The sequence below is a fragment of the Erythrolamprus reginae genome, chromosome Z (assembly GCF_031021105.1).
Source record: "Erythrolamprus reginae isolate rEryReg1 chromosome Z, rEryReg1.hap1, whole genome shotgun sequence".
NCBI classification, from domain to species: Eukaryota; Metazoa; Chordata; class Lepidosauria; order Squamata; family Dipsadidae; genus Erythrolamprus; species Erythrolamprus reginae.
In genome coordinates, this window is record NC_091963.1 from 63,903,693 (window position 1) to 63,926,955 (window position 23,263).

At 46.2% G+C, this 23,263-nt stretch overlaps 1 protein-coding gene across 3 annotated transcripts in view; it reads right to left on the bottom strand.

The window, feature by feature from the left end:
- The window catches only part of SUGCT (succinyl-CoA:glutarate-CoA transferase), a 417,742-nt gene extending 394,751 nt beyond the window's left edge, over positions 1 to 22,991 (bottom strand). For 2 of the 3 annotated variants that reach the window (XM_070727743.1, XM_070727744.1), the window contains exons 1-3: positions 22,648 to 22,976; positions 13,168 to 13,219; positions 4,759 to 4,832 (exon numbers count right to left, since the gene is read on the bottom strand). In XM_070727743.1, the coding sequence (XP_070583844.1) occupies positions 4,759 to 4,832; positions 13,168 to 13,219; positions 22,648 to 22,846 (325 nt within the window). In that variant the 5' untranslated portion in view covers positions 22,847 to 22,976. Of the gene's footprint in view, positions 1 to 4,758; positions 4,833 to 13,167; positions 13,220 to 22,647 lie in introns of all 3 variants that reach the window. The other variant, XM_070727742.1, reaches the window with a different exon arrangement.
- Positions 22,992 to 23,263: the final 272 nt, after the last annotated feature.

Consider the following 23,263-nt stretch of genomic DNA (forward strand, 5'->3'; position numbering starts at 1 on the left):
CAATAGCACCATTTCTGGTCAGCCAGCCCATTGATTAGCGGGGCTGCAAGAGACCAGGATCTAGCTTCACTCATCTGATCAGTGGTGGGCACAACAGAGCGGAGCCCTGATAAGTCAGCTGCTGGGGCTGTTAGGCAGAAGCAGATTTTTTTTTGTTTACTTATTATCCACCCCAAAAGCTAGGTATGTGTTATGGTCCAGAATGTCTTATTGAACAAAAAATAAAGTAACTTGTTTGAGAGTGCCTATACAGTATTTCTAATTTATTTTAGAGAAAACTAAAGTAGATGTTACTATTATTCAGCCATCTTTTGAAATGCAGGACAACACATGCAGAAAAAGGTAACGCAGGCTGTTTGCAATTATGTTTGTTTTATACATAGGCTAGGCAGGCTGCAAGTTCCAAATTACATCCTTGTTTTTAGAATGTGATTTCTTGCATACGGCTAGTTGTTTGGTTATCATGTTCTTCATATTCCACTTGCATAACAATCACAGGCTGCATCTGCATGTGTGTGATGGGGCCCTGAAACAGATCTTGTTCAAATCTGAACTTAATGTTCATCCATGTAATCAATATATCACAGCAGTGATGGTGTGATATATGTGCATGTGATGTGATATGTGATGATATGATATGTGCAATGGCACGTATTAGCTTACTTCAAGGAACAGTAATCCAAAATGACCTTTACAATATGCAACCTGTTGAAAAATGAGATGAAGTAACAGAAAAGTAAGTACATGATAACCAAACAACTAGTTTTATGCAAGAAATTCATTGTATAAAAATAAGGATGTAATTTGGAACTTGCAGCCTAGTCTATATATCAGGGGTCCCCAAACTTTTTACACCAGGGGCCAGTTCACTGTCCCTCAGACTGTTGGAGGGCCGGACTATAAAAAAAAACGTATGAACAAATCCCTATGCACACTGCACATACCTTATTTAAAAGTAAAAAACAAAATGGGAACAAATACAATATTTAATATTTATTCTCCCTCTCTCTCTCTCTCTCTGTCCTTCTTTCTTTCTCTCTCTTTCTTTCTCTCTTCTCTCTTTCTCTCACTCACTCTTTGTATCTCTCCCTCTTTCTCTCTCCCTCTCTCTGTCTCTCCCTTTCTATCTCTCCCTTTCTATCTCTCCTCTTCCTTTCACTTTCACTTTCTATCTCTCCCTTCTCTCCCTCTCCCTCTCTTTCTCTCTTTTCTTTCTCTCTCTTCTCTTTCTCTCACTCACTCTCTTTCTATCTCTCCCTCTTTCTCTCTCCCTTTCTTTCTCTCCTCTCTTTCTATCCCTTTTTTATCTCTCCCTTTCTCTCTCGTCCCTCTTTCTTTCTCTCTGTCCCTCTTTCTTTCTCTCTGTCCCTCTCTTTCTTTCTCTCTCTTATCTCTCCTTCTCTCACTCACTCTCTTTCTATCTCTCTCTTTGTATCTCTCTCTTTCTCTCTCTCTATCTCTCCCTTTCTATCTCTCCTCTTCCTTTCTCTCTCTCTTGCTTTCTTTCTCTCTCTTTTCTCTCTTCCCTCCTTTCTCACTTTCTCTCTTTCTCTCTCATACACCACACCGGCAACAGAGAGAGAGAGAGAGAGAGCGGAGTGCAGCTTGCCAGTCTATGCCCAGCTTGCCAGTCTATGCCCCCCCCCCCCCGGATGAGCGGCCCCGCATGGCCCCAGTACTGGACTCCGCCGTTGCCTCCGTCCCCGTTTGGCTCTGCAGCTGAGAGGCAGCAGCTACATCCACCCCTTCGCCCTCCCCGGCATCCACGGCACCCAGCGTCCGGCCCCACGCCACCTCCACCTCCCGATAACACGCCCAACCTCTACCTGCAGGAACGGGTGGTGGGGTGCTGCGAAGGGCCGCGCTTGAAGGCCACCATGGCGCCGCAGTCCCAGATCGCTCACTTCTCCGGCCAGCAAAGCCGGCTGCCCAGGAAAGTGGCGTGCTTTTTAAATGCGCGTTTTTCAAATGCAACGCTTTCCTGCATCAGCCAGCAAAGCCAGGCAGTCAGCTTTGCTAGCCAGAGAAGTGAGCGATCCAGGACTGCGTAGCTTTGCGCCACTTCAAATGTTTCTGTGCGAGGTGGTCGCATGCGCACCTTAGAAGGAACAATGCCAGTGGGTGCTGCTTTCCACGCAACTCTAGCCTTCTCCTGCCCCGGCCGACATGGTCACCTTGCCGCTGACACAGGCGGTGGGGTGCGCCCTGTCCCCCTTCAGGGCCTCTTTGACAGCCCTTCCCGGCAGAAGTGCTGCATCTGCCTCCCCAACAGCTCGTGCTGCCGGCGCGCAGCTCTGCTCACCTGAAGCCTGGTGTTGAGGCTGGAGAGTGGGCTTCGGGCTCTCAGCATCAGCAGTTGCCATGGGGCCGTTGTTGTTGCAGCGGCAGCCCTGCACTTTTTAAAATGCGCCGCTTTCCCTGCACTGCTTTCCCGGGCAGCCGGCTTTACTGGCCAGCACAGGGCGGCCGCCGCTACAACGACGCCATGGTGGCCGCTGATGCCGAGAGCTGACAAAGAGGCCCGGAAGGGGGACTGGGCGGTCCCCGCCACCTGTGTCAGCGGTGAAGTGGCTGCGCCGGCCGGGGCAAGAGAAGACTGGGAGTTGCTATTTCAACGCCAGGCTTCGGGTAAGCAGAGCCACGTGCCAGCGGCGGGATCTGTTGGGGACGCAGACGCAGTGCCTCTGCCGGGAAGAGCTGTCAAAGAGACCCTGAAGGGGGACAGGACGGTCCCTGCCACCTGTGTCAGCAGCGAGGTGTGCTCGCCTTGTGCCGCGGGGGGGGGATGTGATGGAGGTCAGAGGTTTGCACACACACACACACACACACACACACTTAGCCATGGTGCACTTAGCTGTGACTTTCAGTGGACAGTGTTTCAATCACCAATCGCCTTTCCTGAATTTTGCATCCACTCATTTTGCGGAGGAGGAGGTGGGGGAGGAGGTGGAGAGGCAAGGGGGCGGGGGAGGAAAGCGTGCCTGCAATTGGCCCCTTTCTTGTCTTTAGGGAGAGGAACTGTTGCTGCTCTGCCATAGGGCCATAGTTCCCTCTAAGCTGAGCAGTGAGCAATCGCTCACTTAAAAATCATCATCAACTCAGAGTTTTTCAAACCTGCCCAGAAGCCGAGAGGGAAAGAGTGAGAGGGAAGGAGAGAGAGAGGAAGAGAGAGGAAACAGATAGAAAAAAGAGAGGAAGGAAAAGAGAAAGAAAAAGAATGGGAGGTCAGGAAGAGAGAAAGAAAATCAAAATCTAGTTTGAAACTAGCTCAACTATTTAAGTGGCATTTTGATATTGATAGAGTTGCCCTATTATGAGCTCACTGTTATAGACACACAGTACAGTATTTTATTTTGAAATTCTCTGAGGCAAAACAGGGTGGGTTTTTTATTTATTTGTCTGTTTGTTCGTTTATTTATTTATTTATTTAATATTTCTATGCCGCCCAGTCCCAAAGGGTCTGCCGCTCAGACACTATACTTTTCCGCCCACCTCAAAAAAAAATTAGAGGGAACACTGCATAGGGCAGCAAGTTTCTCTCCCTAAAGGCAGCAGAGGAAGGGGCCAATTGCAGGCCCACTTTCCTCCACGCCTCTTGCCTCTCCACCTTCTCGCTCAGCAGCCGACCACGGGGAGTGGACAGGAGATTCAGGAGCTTATTATATTGATCAGTAACATCTCGTGCGCTGCCATGGGCCGGTTAAAAGGCCTCATCGGGCCGCATCCAGTCTGCGGGCCGTAGTTTGGGGACCGCTGCTATATATAAAGTAAACATAATAGCAAACAGACGGGGGGGGGGAGTTTTCTGAACAAAATAAATAAATAAAAATTGTTTATTAATTAATTCATTCATTCATTTGTTTATGATCAAGCATGTTCACATATAATAGCTTACAGTAGCTAAGACCAAATTCATCCTATGGTTCAAGAACTGTTTCCAGAGGGGGATGCCATCTTTCAAAATAATAATGCACCAATCCATAGAGCAAGAACTGTTAAAGAATGGCATGAGGGACATTCTAATGAAGTTCAGCATCTCATCTGGCCACCACAATCACCAGACCTCAACATTATTGAGCATTTATGGTCGATTTTAGAGATTCAAGTAAGAAGCTGATTTCCACCACCATCGTCTCTAAAAGAACTGGAGGGTGTTTTAACTGAAGAATGGGCTAAAATTCCTTTGGAAACAATTCACAATTTGTATGAATCAATACCTCAGAGAATTGAGGCTGTATTTGCCGCAAAAGGTGGACCAACACCATATTAAAAGATATTTTGATGATTTTTCAAGGTGTTTCCATTTGTTTGTCCACCCCCTGTAAATGCGAACAGAATAGCAGGGGTTTTAAAGCAGGTATTTTAAGATGCCTTGAATTGAAAAAGCAAAATAAAAATGCTTTAGCATTCTATTAAAATCTTATGCATTTCAAAAATTTGAAGAAAGATAGATTTCATTTCTCTCTTTGGTTTTATTTTACATATTAATGTTTTGTATATTTAAAGTCTTGAGGGGAAAAAAGTCTTAGATGTATTTAAGTCTTTGTAGAACTGTGACCGCTGTATAATCCAATTTTCAGACAGGGTGAAAAATCTCTATTCATATTTTCATACCCTATTACTATCATAATTTTTTCTTCACTATTTCCTCCTATTTAAGTTAATATTCTTCCCTTGTAAAATTAAAGTAATCTAGAACTTGTACAAAAATATGTCATTCCATAATTATCTTCCATATTTTTAAAAAAATAATTTTACCTGGTTTTTCCACTTTGATTACTTCAGCTCCAAGATCCCCGAGGTTCATAGTGGCGAAAGGTCCTGCAAGTACTCTGCAACATTTCATAATGAAATTGATGCATATATGCATTAATTAATTAATTAATTCTTTCATTCATTCATTCACTTATTTTTATAGGGCTCATTCCAGGCAGTTTACAACAATCTATAAAACATGGATAAAAATAAGAGCGCTCTTACTTCAGGCATTAGACCAAGCATCCCAGCTCCAGAGCTGCATGTGGCTCTTGTCTGTCACCCTACTGTGGCTCCCTGTCAGTTGGCTGGTCCCAAATCTCCCCCCCCCCCCAGTCACTCCTTATGTGGCCTGAAAAAGTAAGGGTGACAGCAGGGATGCAGACTTTGCTCCCTATCCCAGAGTGGGAAGGAAGTGCCCCTATACTTGTTTCTCATCTCTTGAGCACTCCTGGCACTTTTTGGTGCTGCACACACCTCAGTCGTTCAGGGAGACATGAGATATTTCTACGCCCTAAGACACGGGCTCATTCTGGCTGCAATCGATGCCCCGCTTTGTAATGGACTCCAGCAGGAGGGGGTTCAATCTCCCCTATTGGGAAGTGTGCTAAATTTAATTGTACTACACAATTCACTGCAAGAGAGAGGATGTCCAGGGGAATATTTCCTTGACATTTCCCTGTAACTTGCGATCTAGTTAAGGTGCGGTTGTAGATGATGTCATACCAAATGGCTAAGCCACGGAGAAATATCGCTAGCTGAGGAAGCAAGTTGTTGCCACAGTTATGCTCATTTTTGCTTGACTCTGCCAGGCAGTGCAATCTTTTTTTTTAACATGATTTTTCTCTAACATTTAAACATTTTAATACAGTTTGGGTTTTTTGCCTGATTTATCTTTTTCACTAATTCCCTGATAATTCCCTGTAATTTCCCAAACCGCCGATTTCCCTGATAATTCGCTGATTTCTGAAGAAAGCAAGCAGGCTATGGAGGCAGCGGGAACAGTGGCATCAGCCGCAACCGGTCCAGTCCAGTCTAGTGTCTTGGGACAGAGAAAGTCACGTCACCCCAAGCAACTGAGATGCATGCAGCATCAAGAAGCACCAGAAGAAATGCCAGCTTAATGAAAGGCAAGTGCAGGAGCACTTCCCTCCCGCTCTGGACTATGGCGTGAGTCTCCACCCCCGCCATCACCCTTATCTTCTCAGGGCACTGGGATGGCGAGGGGTGAGGCCAGCCAACCAACATGGAGCCATAGCAGGATGAAAGAATTTAATTTTTCTGTGAACCTGAAATGACCCAATTTAAATCATATGGTAAAAAGCATGCAGAGAAGAAACACCATCAGCAAAACAAAAATCCAACCTTTACCTGTTTTTTGGTAATTGTTCAAGAGGGAACACACACATACAAACACTATAAAGAGGAGTGAGGAGAACAGGAGGGAAAGAGAGAGAGGGAGGGGAAAAGAGAGATGAGAGAGAAAAGGAAATTAGAAAATGATGGAGGGAGAGAAAGAGAAGAAAAAGAGAGAGACATGAGAGAGAGAGAAGGGAGAGAGGAAAAGAGAAATGAGAGAGCTGGAGGGAGAGAATGAGGGAGGGAAAAGAGATGGAAACAAATGAGATAGAAGGGGAGAGAAAGGAGACAGAGAGGAAAAAGAGACAAAAACAAATGAAAGGGAGGGGGAGAGGGAGAATTGTGAGAGAGTAAAGGGGAGTAAAAAAGAAATGAGAAAATCAACCGCTGAACTTACCTTTATCTGAACAGTGATTCTCAATCGATTAGGAGTAGTCCACAGTCAGTGGGTTGACCTCTGTCCATCAACCAATCAGGACTGAGCCCATGTTATAAAAGCTCAAATTCTGTCAGTCTTCCTGCTTTTTTTCGAAGTTCAAAGCTTGGGCTCAGTGTGGTCAACACATATACAAGACTGACAGAAATAACATATAATTGAGACATGTAGAGTAGGATACCAGAATAGGTATAGATTTGCTTTAGGCAAAAACATAAGGTCAGAAGACAGAAAATGTAGAACCTTACCAGGAAGATTACGAGGGAGGGCCTGACTGTGGACTACTCCTAATTGATTGAGAATCACCGTTCAGATAAAGGTAAGTTCAACGGTTGATTCTCCAGTCATTGGAGTAGTCCACAGTCAGTGGGACCTGCCAAAGCCTAAGTCCCTTGGGAGGGAATAAAAATTAGGTATCTGGTGTAGACACAGGAATCACTTGCTGAAGGACCCTTCTACCGAAGGCTGCATCAGAAGAGGCAAACATGTCTATCTTGTAATGCCTGATGAAAGTGGTAGGAGCAGACTAGGTAGCTGCTCTACAGACCTCTTCTAGGAAAGCCTGTTTAGACCAAGTGGCTGAGACAGCTGCGCTCCTGGTAGAGTGGGCAGTAATACCCCTAGGGCGAGGAGCTGCAGACAGGTCATAGGTCTTAGCTATGACCGCCTTTATCCATCTATCTATAGTGTTGGAGTTGACTTTTCTCCCCATAGAGGCCAGGAGGTACAAGATGAAAAGGGCCTCAGACTTTCTCCATTCTGCTGTGCGCTTCAAATAGATGCGTAAAGCACGCCTGACATCTAAGGTGTGCCACTTTTGTTCCAGAGGGTGAACAGGCCTGGAGCAGAAGGAGGGAAGGGAAAGTTCCAGGGATCTGTGGAACAATGAGTTTATTTTAGGGAGAAAGGAGGGATCAAGGCATAAGACGACCTTGTCAGGCAAAAATAGACAGAAATCCTTGCGCATGGATAGTGCAGCTAATTCTGAAATTCTTCTGGCCAAGGTGATGGCCATGAGAAAGGCCACTTTCTGAGTAAGGTGATGAGTGGAAGAGTCCCGGAGCGGCTCATATGGAGGTTTTGTTAGAGAGTCCAGTACCTTGGTCAGGTTCCATGTGGGAAAATGATGAGTGACTGGAGGGCTGCGTATGGAAGCACCCCTCAGAAGACTTTTAATCAGCGGGTGCTGCGACAAAGAAGTCTGCACAGGCCAAGATAGAAGATAGAGCCGATACCTGGCGTTTGAGTGTGTTGTGAGCCAGGCCTTTAGCAAAACCATCACTCAGGAAACCCAACAATTGACCGACCGTTAAGTCTGTTGGGGAACAGCATGATCCTTTGCATCACCTGCAGAAGGTGCGCCAAGTAGAGCCGTAGATCCACTGGGTAGATGCCCGCCTGCTGTTAATGATCAGGTCCATCGCTCCAGTAGGCGCTTGGCGGTTGACTAACATGAGTCGCTCAAGTGCCAAGCGGTCAGTTTCATCCAGTGGGGGTCTGGATGGCATACTGACCCTTGCTTCAATGTGTTGGTTAGCACAGGAAGACGCCAAGGAGGGGATACAGACAAGGTCACAATGTCTGCAAACCAGGGCCTGCGGGGCCAGTATGGGGCCACCAGGACCAGGTCCCTTCCCGCCTGCAACAGCTTGCGTATCACTCTGGAGATCAGAGCAAGAGGCGGAAAGGCGTAGAGAAGACCCTCTGTCCATGGAGAATGGAGAGCATCCGTGCCTTCTGCTCCCTGACGGCGGAATCTGGTGAAGAACTGGGGCAGCTGGGTGTTCGTGCTGGTGGCGAAAAGGTCCACTTGAGGCCACCCCAACTGGGAACAAATCTTCCTGAAGATGCTGGGGTGCAGCTGCCACTCCGTCTGATCTATCGTGGAGCGGCTGAGTCAGTCCGCCGTGGTGTTGTCCTCCCCTGCAATGTAGTCCGCCTTGATGGAGAGCAGGTGATTTTCGGCCCAAGAACAAAGGATCTTGGCTTCCTCCATAAGCGCGGGGGACCTGGTACCCCCCTGCCTGTTGATATGCGCCTTGGCTGTGGTGTTGTGAGGACCAGAATATGCTTCCCCACCATCAGCTGGCTGAGATCTTGGAGGGCCAGAGAAACTGCCCGCAATTCCAGGATGTTGATGGGCAGAGAGGACTCCTGTTCCGACCAGAGACCCTGTGCCGCAGAGGAATTGATGTGAGCCCCCCATCCCGAGAGGCTGGCATCCATGGTCAGCACCAGACGGGCTGCTTCGATGAAGCAGGAACCTTGGCTCAAGGTCTCTGGAGACTACCATAGTAGGAAGTTCCACACCTTTTGGGGGAAAAGAATTTTTCATGGAGACGAACCTCGACCTTGTTCTTGGAAAGGGAGAAGGAACCATTGCAAATCCCTGGAGTGTAGGCGTGCCCAAGGAATAATATGGATGGCCGAGATGAATTTTCCCAGAAGAGTGGACAACGTGTGCAGAGTTACCTTACGCTGGCGTAGAATAGAAGCGTTTAGATCCGCAATACTAGCCTGACATTCCTGGGAAAGGAACACCCTACACTCCAGGGAGTCTATAATAGCACCTAGATAAACAATGGACGAGGAAGGGACTAAATGACTTTTTTCCCTATTGACAGAAAACCCGTGGTCAGCTAAGGCTGATAACGTTACCTGGATGTCATGTAGGGCTTGAGATCTAGAAGTAGCCAGCAATAAAATATCACCGAGATAACACAGAATTCACACGGGAATTGACCTCAGATGGGCCGCTAAGGCTGCTGGTACCTTAGTAAATACCCTGGGGGCTAAAGAAAGGCCAAAGGGAAGCGCCCGGTATTGGTAATGAATGCCCCCATAACAAAATCTAAGGAATTGGCGAAAATCAGGATGGATAGAGATATGGAGATAAGCCTCCATAAGGTCAATAGAAGATAGAAGGTCGCCCTTCCTTATGCACGCCAAGATGGATTGAAGTGAGTGCATCTTGAACCGCTGGTACCTAATATGGCAGTTCAATCTTTTAAGGTACAGAATGGCTCTCCACCCCACCCCCACCCCCCAAAGACTTAGGAACCAGGAAAAGGATGGAGTAAAATTCTGATCCAGCCCCATGATCGGGCACCTGCTGAATGACCTTAATCTCAAGAAGATCGTTAATAGCCTCCTTCAGGAGGCGCTTCTTGGCCAAATTGTTAGACACAGGGCACCAGATTAAAAAGTTCGGGGGGGGTAGAGAGGAACTCTAAGGAGAGGCCATTTTTTACCATCTCCCTGACCCACGCATCAGATGTGGTTTCCTCCCATTGGTCCGCAAAAAGCGAGGCGACCACCAATGGGAGGGTCCAGATCCTCCAGTGACTCATTTGGTGCATCGAAATGGGCGGCCTCCTCCTCGAAATGGTCCTTTGGAACCCCTGCCCCTAAAGGACTGGTTCTGGAAAGGGCGCTGACATGCTCCATCGAAATTGTGTTGCCCATAAGAATATGGCTGCCTGAAAGAAACAGAAGATTGAACGGGAGAGCAATAAGGTCTTCTTGGGTTAGAAACAAATTTTGAATTACCTCTGCAATTAGTATGTGGCAAGATCTTATGTTTGTCCTTGTCCTCGGTTAGCAGCGGTTCCAAAGCAGGTCCAAAGAGATGTCCATCGAAAGGAGAGGTAGCAAGTTTCTACTTATGTTTGGCATCCGCTTGCCAGGAGCGGAGCCAGAGCATCCTACGGGCCATAGTGGAAGTTGCCATAGTGCGGGAGGCGAACCTGGCTGCTTGAAGTGAAGCGTCCGTAGTGAAGCGCGCCACTGCTTGCATCTTGGCAATGTCTTGCTGAGATTTAGTATCATCAGGTGAAATCCTTTCTTGTAGATCCCGCAGCCCGGTCAAATTTGCCCGGGCAAAGAAGGAAGCCGAAGTGGCCGGCTTCACTGCCCAGGCACCAGTTTGGTGATTTTTTTATGAGAGTCTGCTCGACTCTTTTGTCCTCCAGCTTCATCAATTCTGCTGCCTCTCCCGGAAGATTGGTGGGGGATAAGGGGGCGGTAATGGGAGCATCCACCTTGGGCGGCTCCAGGGAAGGGGCTAGTTCCAGGCCAACATTGAAGAACTTTCTATCATTAGCGGAGGGCATGGGGCCTGCTGAAGGGAAGAGCCACTGTTGTTGAACAGATTCTACAAATAGGGGTGGCAAGGGATTACTTGAGCCTCAGGCGTGTTTAGAGAAAAGAGGGGGTTAATGTCTAATCCAGAGGGAACCGAGGGGTTTGCTGTAGACAATTTTGCCGCGTTCCTAGCCTTGAATAACAAAGAACGGAATAAGGAAGGATGGAAGAGCCCTGCAATAGCGGGGGGTTCAGGGGGGATACCTTCATTGTCTGATACTCCAAATCCGATGCCCTATCCTCCTCCTCTACTGTGCCACGAAACTCTGGTGCATAACTCATATAAGGTAGGGTCTGAGTAACCTGGGCCTGAGGTGAACTCAAAGGGGTAAGGGTGCAGAGGGGAGAGGAAGGACAGGAAGTATAGAGGTAGGGGGTACATTTAAGGGCTGGCCTGAGGCCCCCCAAATATCAGAGTCTGCTAGAGCCAAATTGCGGGATTCCATTAAAACTGAATCTGCCTGGTCAGTAGGAAGAGCTGCAACCTCACTTCTGCCTTGGATGCTTTATCACAGAGTCTCATTTAGGCCTTGTGCATCCTGATCTCAGATTTCTTTGAGGCCTTAGTTATTTTAGGCCTAGTCTCCTTAGCCTTAAAGGCTCTCCGTTTTGAGTGCGCAAAGGAGAACCCCACGTTGCTGGGGCCAGGAGCATGAGAATCCCATTCAGTGGTAGATAAGGAGACCCCAGAATCTTGCTCTGCCGAGGCAGGGGTTGCCATCACTAGATTGAGTAAAGATAGGCCCAGGCAAAATGGCGGTTCATAGTTAAAATGGCCGCCAAGGAGGGAAGCCTAGGTTGTTTTAGTTAGATAGGCCTCAGTGAATAATATTGCAGCTCTCAGTTCAAGATGGCAACAAGGTAATGGCGCTGTTTTATTTAATCTTTTTTTATTTCTATATATCCACTCACTCCCCTGAGTCAACAAATTTAAATTAGCAATTTCGGCTTAGCCGCTTCGAAAACCCACTTCAGTATCCTCCACAAAACACAATTATGCAGCTCTCAAAATAGCCCTAAATCACGGACAACTGAGGGGACGGTGCGTCACACTGCCACAGGAGATGGTCAGCTGATAGGCGCTGATAAGGAACGGTGAAATACAGGGAGCTGGGCGATTGCAGCCAAGGAAATAATGCTGAAATTGCTTTTCAGGCTGATGCCTGCCTCGGCGACTCCTGTCGCCGGCTCTGAAGGCCCACGGGAAGGACTTGGCTGCTAGCATCCTAAGATCATCTCCCCCGCCCGGTTAAGTAAGGCTCCAATTAATCTTGTAAAGGAATCGTTATAATGCAACAGAAGAGTCTGGGCCTGACGAACTGGAAGGAAGCCTTCCGTCGCCCTCAGAATGCCTTCCCAAGGCAGCAGCTAAAAGGGGAGGGGGGGTTATTATTATAATTATTATTTTTAAAATTTAAGTATTTACCTGGAAAATAAGAAACAGGATAGAAATAAAGGTGAAGTAACAGACAGTCAGTGAGTTAACCACACACAGCCTACTGAGAACTGAGGAAAAAAGCGGAAAGACTGACAGAATTTGAGCTTTTATAACATGGGCTCAGTCCTGATTGTTTGACGGACGGAGGTCAACCCACTGATTATGGACTACTCCAATGATTGGAGAATGATGGGGAGAGAAAATGAGAGAGGAAAAAGGGAGAAACAAATTAGAGAAGAGAAAAAGAAAAGGAAGGAAGGAAGGAAGGAAGGAAGGAAGGAAGGAAGGAAGGAAGGAAGGAAGGAAGGAAGAAAGAAAGAAAGAAAGAAAGAAAGAAAGAAAGAAAGAAAGAAAGAAAGAAAGAAAGAAAGAAAGAAAGAAAGAAAAAGAAAGAGGGAGATGGAGAGAGACCCATTTCCCATAGAAAACATTAGGAGCCACAAAACCTGGATACGCATGGCAGGGTGGGAGTGATGTTGAGTTGGCATGTTCACCCAGGTTTTGTGGCTCCCAGTTTTCTTTTCTGTGGTTCCAAATGGCTCTTTGAATGTGTAATGTTCTGTCCAAGCAAAATACTTGGGAAAGTATCAGGTCCCCAGAGCCCTCCACATTAGAAATCTCTGGGAGCTCAGCTGGGAGGTTGTTCCAAAGGCCTGCAGCAGCCAACAAGATACATTGGTAAGGACTCGTTAAATGGCAACATTTAAGGGAATGGAACACATCCATTCAAACTAACTTAAGCAATCCAGCAAATAACAAAAATATTACTATTTTTAAAAATTTATTAAGAATTTTCTCAAAAATAAAACACAGATCCAAAAATAAAGGAGGGAAAGTAAAAAAAAAAGAGCAAGGGGAAAAAATAGGAAAAAGGAGGAAAAAGACAAAAACCCATCAAAATACATTATTTCCTGCCTTCTTTCAACAAATAATTACAATCTTATTGTCTCTCCCCTAAAAATGTTAACATTTTTGTCAAAGACTTTGGACGAGGCGGTTTAATAATTATTTGAACTATATCCAAAGCAGTACAAACCTTGTTAAATCAAGAATTCTCACACCATCAAGTGGCTTCACTGTATCAGCACCTAGTTATGAATAGACAAATGCTCTTATAATCAATTCATTATCAGGCTGATGTCATATTTTAGAAGAAATGTTCACCTTAATTAGCATAATTTGTAACTTCTAAACATACATCACAAAGAGCAAATTTCTGCAAAGACCAAAAGCAGAAAAATCACTAGCAATTTTTAAAATGTTTTATTGGATTTTTATTTTTAAATTTTAATCAATATCCATACATGAACAGTGTGGCCTCTGGGCACAGTTCATTTTGATACAAATAGTGATAATAATATTAATCATATTTGTTACATTAATCAAATTTATGTAATCCTAGTTAATTAATATACAGTGGTACCTCATGATACGAACCCCTCGTCTTACGAACAACCTGAGATACAAACCCGGGGTTCAGAAATTTTTTCCTCTTCTTACGAACTTTTTCCTTCTTACGAACCCGCCGCCGCCGCCGCCGAGAAGCCCCGCCGCCCGGCTGTCGCTTTTTCAAACAGCCGGGGGGCTTCCCAGCGTCCTCCTGAACCCGAACGCCAAACCCGAACTTCCGGGTTCGGGGTTCAGGAGGCCACCGAGAAGCCCCCCGGCTGTTTCAAAAGGTGACAGCCGGGCGGCGGGGCTTCTCAACGAAAGTTCGGGTTCGGGAGGCCGCTTTGGGTTTTTGGCTGGGGGGGAGGCAGGAGGTCCGTCCTGACACCCCCCACCCCAGCGCTTCACCTTCCCCCCCAGCCACAAACCCAAAGGTCCCCACCACAGCACCCGCTGCAGGAGACTTAGCCTCCCGATCCTCCCTGCCCCTCACCCGTGGCCTCCCGAGCGCTTTTGCCCGATGGGAAGCGAAGCGCTGGGGTGGGGGTGTCCTGACAACTCCCACCCCAGTGCTTTGCCTCCCGCCGGGCAAGAGCACTCTTCTGCTGGCCACGGGCATGGGACGGGGGCGAGGGGCGGGGGAGCCTCCTGCGGCGGAGACATTTGGGTTTTTGGCTGGGGGAAAGGCAGGAGGTCCAGCGCTTCACCTGCCCTCCCAGCCAAAAGACAAAGCCGGGCAGCTCCCCAGCCGCCGAAGGAGACTTAAACCCGCCCCTCTGTCCTACCCATCGCCCGTGGCCAGCAGAAGAGCCGGGGCAGGCAGGAGGCAGCCCCCCAGGAGAGCAAGCAGCAGGCGTGGGCTGGGGTCCTTCCTCTGGGGGCAAAGGTGGTGGTCGCGAGGTGCCTTTGCTGCAGGCAGGTGTCTAGGCACCGCAGCTCCCCCCAGTTCTCCTGTGGACCTGTTCCACACACACCCGCCGCCTCCAACCTCCATGCTGCCGCCCAGCTTTCATCTTGTAAAGAAGCGAGAAGAGGAGGAGTTGGATGCCGCTGGTGGTGGAGGAAGGCGAATGTGGCTGGAAGGGAGGCAGAATACGGGAGGAGGAGGAAGAGGAGGGGGAGGAAGAAGAGAGAGAGGTTTCTGCTTGAAGTTGAAGGTGGCGGCGCAGCGCGAATCCGGCAAGGGCTTCCCCAACCTTTCCCCAACCGCTGCCGGTCTCTCCCAAGACAATCCTAGAACCCCCAGTCGGGCCTCCCAGATACAAAAAATTCGAGAAGATGCACAAACGGCCCGTGTGTTTCCCTCCCTTCCCTTCGAGTCATTGCAGCCGGACAGTAACTGTCCACCCAATCCACCCACGAGGTTCCCTCCGGGCAGCCTGCATTGTCTCTCTCCCCCCCTGTCTCCCCCCTCCTCTACCCACCCCCGAACGATCTGAATGCCGGCAGTAATGAGGCAAAAGGGGTGAGTTTTCAGCTTGCACGCATTATTGGCTTTTCCATTGATTCCTATGGGAATTATTGTTTCATCTTACGAACTTTTCACCTTACGAACCTCATCCCAGAACCAATTAAGTTCGTAAGACAAGGTATCACTGTACAGTGGTACCTCGAGATACGAGTTTAATTCGTTCCGGACCTGGGCTCTTAAGTCGAGCAGCTCTTATCTCGAACGACTTTTCCCCATAGGAATTAATGTAAATAATTTTAATTGGTTCCAGCCCTCAAAAAACTCACAAAGTTAGTCTAAATTATGCAGAAAGACATGTTTTTAATGAAGAAATGTACATGTACATATAAATGAATAATGAAGTTTCTTTCACTTAACTTGTAAACTTTCTTAAACTTTTAAATTTACATATGTTCAACTTCTCTGCCACCCAATCCTGTAGGACAGAGGTCCCCAACCCTTTTTGCACCAGGGACCGGCTTTAAGCGATCAAGAGAGGAATGGGTGAATGAATGGACGGAGGGTGGGAAGGAAGGAAGGAAAGAGGGAAGGGACAGGAACAGAGGAAGGAAGCAAGGAAACTTATGAAAGGGGAGAGTAAGAGAGGAATGAGTGAAGGGAGGGAGGGAGGGAAGAAGGTGGGAAGGAGAAAGAAAAGAAGAAATAGAGGAAGGGAAGGTAAAAGAGAGAAAGAAAAAGAGCAAGAAAGAAAGAAAGAAAGAAAGAAAGAAAGAAAGAAAGAAAGAAAGAAAGAAAGAAAGAAAGAAAGAAAGGGGGAAGGGACAGGAACAGAGGAAGGAAGCAAGGAAACTTATGAAAGGGGAGAGTAAGAGAGGAATGAGTGAAGGGAGGGAGGGAGGGAAGAAGGTGGGAAGGAGAAAGAAAAGAAGAAATAGAGGAAGGGAAGGTAAAAGAGAGAAAGAAAAAGAGCAAGAAAGAAAGCTGCAAGCCCCCCCCCGAGCCCCCCAGGCCGGCTGCAACCTTTTAAAACACGCGCGCCGCTTCGCAGCTGTCTCCTGAAGCCGAACGCGGAAGTTAGCGTTTGGCTTCAGGAGAGAGCTCCTTGGCGCTTGTATCTCGAATTTGGGCTTGTAAGTAGAACAAAAATATCTCTCCCCTCCCAGCTCTTATCTCGAGTTGCTCTTAAGTAGAGCAGCTCTTATGTCGGGGTTCCACTGTATATGCTTGTTTTAAAGTACGCATTCATTATTTCAATGTTCCATTTAATGCCAATATTCTTTAAGCATACAGGTAAAACTCAAAAAATTAGAACATCGTGCAAAAGTTCATTTGTTTCAGTAATGCAACTTAAAAGGTGAAAAGTAATATATGAGAGAGACTCATTATGTTCAAGGTAAGATAGTTCAAGCCATGATTTGTTATAATTGTGATGATTATGGGGTACATCTCATGAAAACCTCAAAGCGACAATCTCAGATAATTACAGTATTATGTGCAATCAATGAAACAAGGATTGTACATAAAACAATATTGGACCTCTGAAAAGCATGCATATGTACTCAGTACAGTGGTATCTCGTGATACGAACCCCTCGTGATACGAACACTTCAAGATACGAACCCAGGGCTCAGAAAATTTTTGCCTCTTCTTACAAACTTTTTTCGCCTTACGAACCCACCACAGATCGCAAAATGGAGCTCTGCTGGGCGCCGCTGCCCGCCTGTCACCTTTTAAAACAGCTGGGGGGCTTCTCAGCATTCTCCCGAACCCGAACTTTTCGGGTTCAGGAGGCCGCCGAGAAGCACCGCCGCACCGCCTGTCACCTTCTTAAACAGCAGGGGGGCTTCTTGACGTTCTCCCGAACCCGAACCCGGAAGTTCGGCAAAAGTTCGGGTTCGGGAGGCCACCAAGAAGCCCCCGGCTGTTTCAGAAGGTTACAGCCGGGCGGCGCCACTCAGCGGAGCACCGTTTTTGCGATCGGCGGTGGCGTTTTCGGCCGATCTGGAGGCTGGAAAGGAGGTGGGGAATCCCAATAGGGAATTCCATGGGCGGAGCTTTGACGTCACGAAGACATCCTTCCTGGAGGCCACGTTTCGGCAGATAGACAGACAGACAGACAGACAGACAGATACATTTTCATGCCTGATTTTTTTCACAGATGTCACCCAAGACAATTTATTGTGTAATTATTTGGGGCTCGGTGCTGGAGCAGAATAAGGTCCCTTCCCACTATGCTATTCTGTTGTTTTATATTCCAATTAATATCATTATCCTCTTATAAATCCAGATAGGCCATCATGCCTACTCCTTCTTATACATTCTTCTTAAAAGAAACAAAAAACCTTTATACAACTTTTTCCTAATTAGGCAAAAAAAAATCCCTTCTTTTTTATTAAAAGAAATTAATAATAAAACAAAACCAAAATCTATTACTATTAAAACTAAAACAACCAGCAAAACCCAAACCACAGCTATTAATAAATCCATGCTTTAAAATCTTAATTTCTTAAATATTTATCATAGTATTATAGTAATCTAATAATACTATGAAAATATATCTGAACACCAATGCATCAATTAATATATTTCCATATTTACTTTTCTATAATTTCATTCAATATTTCCAAGCTCAATTAATTTTCAGACACTTAGCATTTACTATTATTAACTTTCATCAATCTTCTACATTTCCAAGTATATTTTAAATTCATAATGCAAAGTCATAAAATCATACGCTACATATCATAAACCCCTTATTTATCCTATGTATCTTAATTTTACCTATGTAATTATATATACAGTGATACCTCATCTTACGAACTTAATTGGTTCCGGGACGAGGTTTGTAAGGTGACAATTTTGTAAGACCAAACAATGTTTCCCATAGGAATCAATGGAAAAGCGATTAATGCGTGCAAGCCCAAAATTCACCCCTTTTGCCAGCCAAAGTGCCCGTTTTTGCACTGCTGGGATTTCCCTGAGGCTCCCCTCCATGGGAAACCCCACCTCCGGACTTCCGTGATGCTGCAGGGAAATCCCAGCAGGGGAATCCCAGCAGCACAAAAACGGCTGCTTCGCTGGCAATGGAAGTCTGGAGGTGGAGTTTCCCAGTGAGGGGAGCCTCAGAGAAATTGCAGCATCGCAAAAATATGGAAACCCCACCTCCGGATTTCCGTTGCCAGCAAAGCGCCCGTTTTTGCACTGCTGGGATACCCTTGCAGCATCGCAAAAACACGGAAGTCCAGAGGTGGTGTTTCCCATGGAGGGGAGCCTCAGGGAAATCCCAGCAGCACAAAAACGGGAGCTTCGCTGGCAACAGAAGTCTGGAGGCGGGGCATCCCAGTGTTTGTAAGGTGAAAATAGTTTAGAAGAAGAGGCAAAAATATCTTAAACCCCGGGTTTGTATCTCGAAAAGTTTGTATGACAAGGGATTTATAAGACAAGGTATCACTGTAGTTCTAAAATTCTAATCCAATTTTACGAATTAATACATCCTAATATTAAACAACATCTAAATATATCTTTTATCATCATTCCAGTCAATCCATATTTAATAATCAAACATCCCTCCTCAAATTTCCACCACTCTTGCCAAAGGGAAGAAACCATGTTGTTTTTCAGTAGCCTGTGTTTTTCTTTTGATATTTGTTATTCTTCTTTTTAATTAAAAACTACCAGTTTTTACGCAGCTGAGAGACATGAAAATTAAAGTATATTAAGAAATTGGATGATTGATATTGTTTTGCTGATCTTAATTTGCAGTAAAGATATTTTGGTTTTTAAAAAACCCACCATATTTTGCCCTAGAGAATTTTAAAATAAAATACTGTGTGTCTATAACAGTGACCTTGAGTCAGAATGGGGCAACTCTGCTAAGTATCAAAATGCCACTTAAACATTTGAGTTAGTTTCAAACTAGATTTTGATTTTCTCTCTCTCTCTCTCTTTCCCTTCCTTTCCTTCTCTCTTCCTTCCATATTTTTCTTTCTCTCTCTTCCTTCCTCTCTCCTTCTCTTCCCTCTTTCCCTCCCTCTCACTCTCTTTCTTTCTCTCTTCCTCCCTCCCTCCCTTTAAATTTCTCTCTTCCTTCCTACCTCTTCCTCCCTTTTTCTTTCCCTCTTTCTCCCCCCATTTTCTCTCTCTTCCTTCCTTTCCTTCCTCTCCACTTCTCTTTCCCTCCCTCTCTTTCCCTTCTCTTTCCCTTTTCTTTCTTTCTCTCCGCTTCTCCAGCAGGCACGGCCTCCACGCCCTCCCCTTGGCTCTGCCCCCACAGCAGCTGCCGTTGGTGCGGCAACAGCGGCGGCTCCTCACAGACCAGGCCTCACCAGCGAGTGCCGCTTTCCGTGCAACTCCAGCCTTCTCCCGCCTCACGGCTGATACAGGCGGCAGGGACCGCCCTGTCCCCCTTCAGGGCCTCTTCGACAGCCCTTACCAGCAAAGGCGCTGCGTCTGCCTCCCTGCCACATCTGCCTCCCCGCCGGCTCCTGCTCCCGCTGCACAGCTCTCCTCAGCCGAAACCTGGCATTGATGCTTGAGAGCGGGCTTGGGGCTCTCAGCGTCAGCAGCTGCCACGGCGCCGTTGTTGTTGTCATCACGGCAGCTGCTGCTCCAGGAATAGAGGAGTGGCATCTCCTCATCAACTATCTTGGAGCAGGAATGACTTCTCCCTCCCCCTCCTCCTGTTTCTCCCCCCCTCCACCCGCCATCAGTGGCTCATAGTGGCGTCGCAGATAAAAGCTTTCTACAGAGGAACAAGGTGGCTGGGAAAATTTGGAAGGCGCGAGGAAGGAAGCTCAGCTTCCGGTCTCGGAACTTTTTGCTCTTCGCGCCCTCAGCAAAAAGTTGCGAGACCAGAAGTTGAGCTTTCTTCTTTGCACCTTCCAAATTTTTCCGGCCCCCGGCCCGGGGGAAAAGGAAGTTTGAGACATCGGCACCAGAATTTAAAATTCATGCACCGAGCTCTCAAATCTCCTGCACTATGGCACATAGCGCAGATTAGAGGGAACAGTGGCCAGGGTTCCTTCTCATTTGAGGACTGGAGGTTGGGGTCAGATCAATCAGCAGCAGGCAGCATTTCTCTAACTTCGTCGAGTAGGCTGGAAACGAGAAAGCAAGGAGAAAGACACAAAATGGCAGCTGTGCAGGGAGCAGAAGCAGTAAAGAAACAGTGGCAGTGATAAAGAAACAGCAAGCGCCTCCCTATTGTCCCTATTGAACAGCAAAGTTGCCGGAAAACAATAGCCAAGCGACTGAAAATAATATCTAAGCAACTGTAACTTGCAAGCACGCAATAAGCAGCATCAGAACTGGCTGGTGAGAAATGGGAGACGAAAACAGCAATAGCAGCAGCAACCTGAACAACTCTAAAGAGAATGCATGGAGTGTGGAGGGTGAGGCCAGAGGTGGTGACCGTTGGAGAGGAGTGAGCTAGCCAACTCAAACAATAATGGGGGGAATGGAGCCAAGGGGCTGGCCAAACAGCAACCAGGCATGGAGAGTGTTCTATCCTTACCAACAGCCAGGGTTGCTCCTAATTGGCCAGTTCCGTGAGCGGGAGTTTCTGGAGCCTGGATTGGCTGCCACGCCTGACAGCCAATATAAAAAGCTGTCAGGCTCAGCTGAGGCATTCTTATTCAGTTTCTGCTTTGCTGTTCAGTTCTAGTTTGTGCCTTCTCTGTAGGTCCTTGTTAAGTCAATAAAGTTATTTCAGAGTTCCGGTTATGATATATAACAGAGAGAGAAGGACTGAATTTGGACTCTTGGGCAATGAGAACTAACACCCAACTGTCGAGGTTAGGATCATTCCAGATGGTGACCATCACACCAATGGACTTTTGCTTGCCAAAAACTTCAGCCTACATTGTGATTTCAGATGCAAGGGAGAAGGATGCTGGTGGGGGATTCTTTTATTTTTTTCAGGTTTGTGTCTATTATTGATGAGATTATTATCTAGAAACAAAACTGACTGATTTAACAAAACTCAGTGGGATTGTATGATTTTGACTATCTCTTTAGTTGACACAATTTTTACTAGAGTTTCCCTTGAAGGAAACCTGACCATTTAATGGGACACATTCCTCTCCCAGCCTTTGTATTTACACATATTATTAGACCACAAAAAAGGACAATTTATATCATATCATTGACCTTGGTGGGCATGGGGAATTGTTTTTATTTTTTTATACTTTTATAGGTCTTTTTACATCAATTAGCTATGTTTTTTTTATAGTGGTTTTATACTGAATGACTGGATGTATATATGTGGGAAATGGGTGAAATGAAGTAAGGAATGGGATGACTGACTGGTTAGTCAGAATGAGATCGCCAGGGGTGAAGGCCGGTACACACACACACACACACACACACACACAGTGAGAGAATTTACAAAAACAGGTGGGGATCCAACTGTAACCCCCCCAGGCATGATGTGAATGTATGCGGCCTGCCGGAAGAGGAGGCTGGTGAGGTTGGAGAGGGGATCTCTGAGGAGCATGAGGGACAGAGCATTATGGTCGTGACGGGGAGAGGTAGATATGACAGAAACTGAGGGGTAGGCCACTCACAAGCAACCAGCAGTCACTACCTTACAGCGATTCCTTGTTCTGGCCCCTCAAGTTCAACCCATATAGCTGGTGACAGGGAATGCCAGTTTTTCTGATTCTGCTGGAGTATCAGTTTAGATAAACCAATTTTCTGACTTAATAAGGCAAATTTCTGATCAGTGAAAAATGAATCAGTTTAACTGCAACATTGGTAACCACTAACTTAAATCCATTATCAATCATTCCTTGTCTCCAAGAGAAGCCCCAGCCTAAGTTCAGGAAAGAGATGAAATGGAGACCTATAAGTAACTTACTTAAATTCCTAGAGGAAAAGTCGGAACAAAAATTAATAAACAAGTTATGTTGAAAATGTCAATCTCTATTATAAAGTGCAGTGTTATAAAGATTCCCACAAGCCAAAATCAGCTCCTAATTATTTCAAAGTCCCATAAGTCCATGGACACATCTTACAAATGGTTTGCCACTGCCTTTTTTTCAGATTTTCTCCAACTTCACAGATTAGTATAAACATGATCTGAATCTCATTAACAGTCTTCCAACCAAATATTGTATAGCCAATTATTTCCTTCACTTTATATCTATTAATATTAGCGATCTGCTGTGAGTTAACTGGGCATAAACCTTTGTTAATAATTTAATTATTTTCTTGCAATAAATATTTAAGTCATTCTACACACTATTTAATATAATTTAGTTGGAAATAATACTTAAAGTAGGTTTTTAGATAGCAACTGTAAGCATTATTTTCTATTTAATACATCCAGACACTCAACACACATTTCAGGTCACAACCCACAAAAAGTAAGCAAAGAGAACCCTGACTTTTTAAACAGAAATCCTATCTTTTGCTGACAAGGGACTAGTCCCGACACACATTTTGGAAATTTGGGTTCGTATTTTCTGAACTTCCCCAAAATTTGCAACAGTTATGATTTCGTTTGAATTTGATTATGTGCTATCGAGTCATTTATGTCTTTGGCGACCAAACAACTAACTTTTTTCATGAATTGCTTCAATTTCGTATTGCAAATGAAAGGTTCCGAAATGGGGTTTCTCTTGGACGCTTTCTCTGCTGTGATGTAGAGCCTTATGATAACGTATCACAATATTTGGCAATGCCTTAACTGAACGAAGAATGTTAAAAATCCGCTACCTGGATGGAGGCAGTTTTCCTGCTGCAGCTTCCTGAAGCTGCGAGAACAGGAGGGAAGTCGCAAGAGTTGAGGGAAGGCCTGGGGATCGAGAAAGGAGCCGAGGCCGCTAACCAGGGGCGAACACAGGCCTTTCCTCAGATGATATATGGTACGGCTGCTTCTTCCTATCTTAGGCCCCAACATGCCGGCAGCTGACATTGACCGCTGAAGCCGATGAAGCCGACTCGCGAAGCTGCGGGAGAGCTGACATCAGCACTCCAAAAAAAACCTTTGGACTCTTGTATCGTCTTCGGAGACGTCCACTGTGCACACGTGAATACCTTGTTTCAGCTAAGCCAAGCGAGGAATTCCGGGGGGCGGGGCAGTGAAAGGACGCAAGCGCGAGCTTTGAAACTTTGTCTTGGAAGCTGTGTGCTAAAAAAAAATGGTTCCCGCTTCTCCTTTTTTTTAATGCCGTTGAAGATCTATCCGTTTAAGCTACCATTAGGATGGAATAGCCTGTGAGCCTGAGCAAAAATGCTACTTTTTTCTTGAGGCAACTGCATGCCAAAGCAGATAGGTTGTTTGTCCTTCCAAGTTTCCCCATAACCGAGAACGATCCGCTCCTAGCACCCA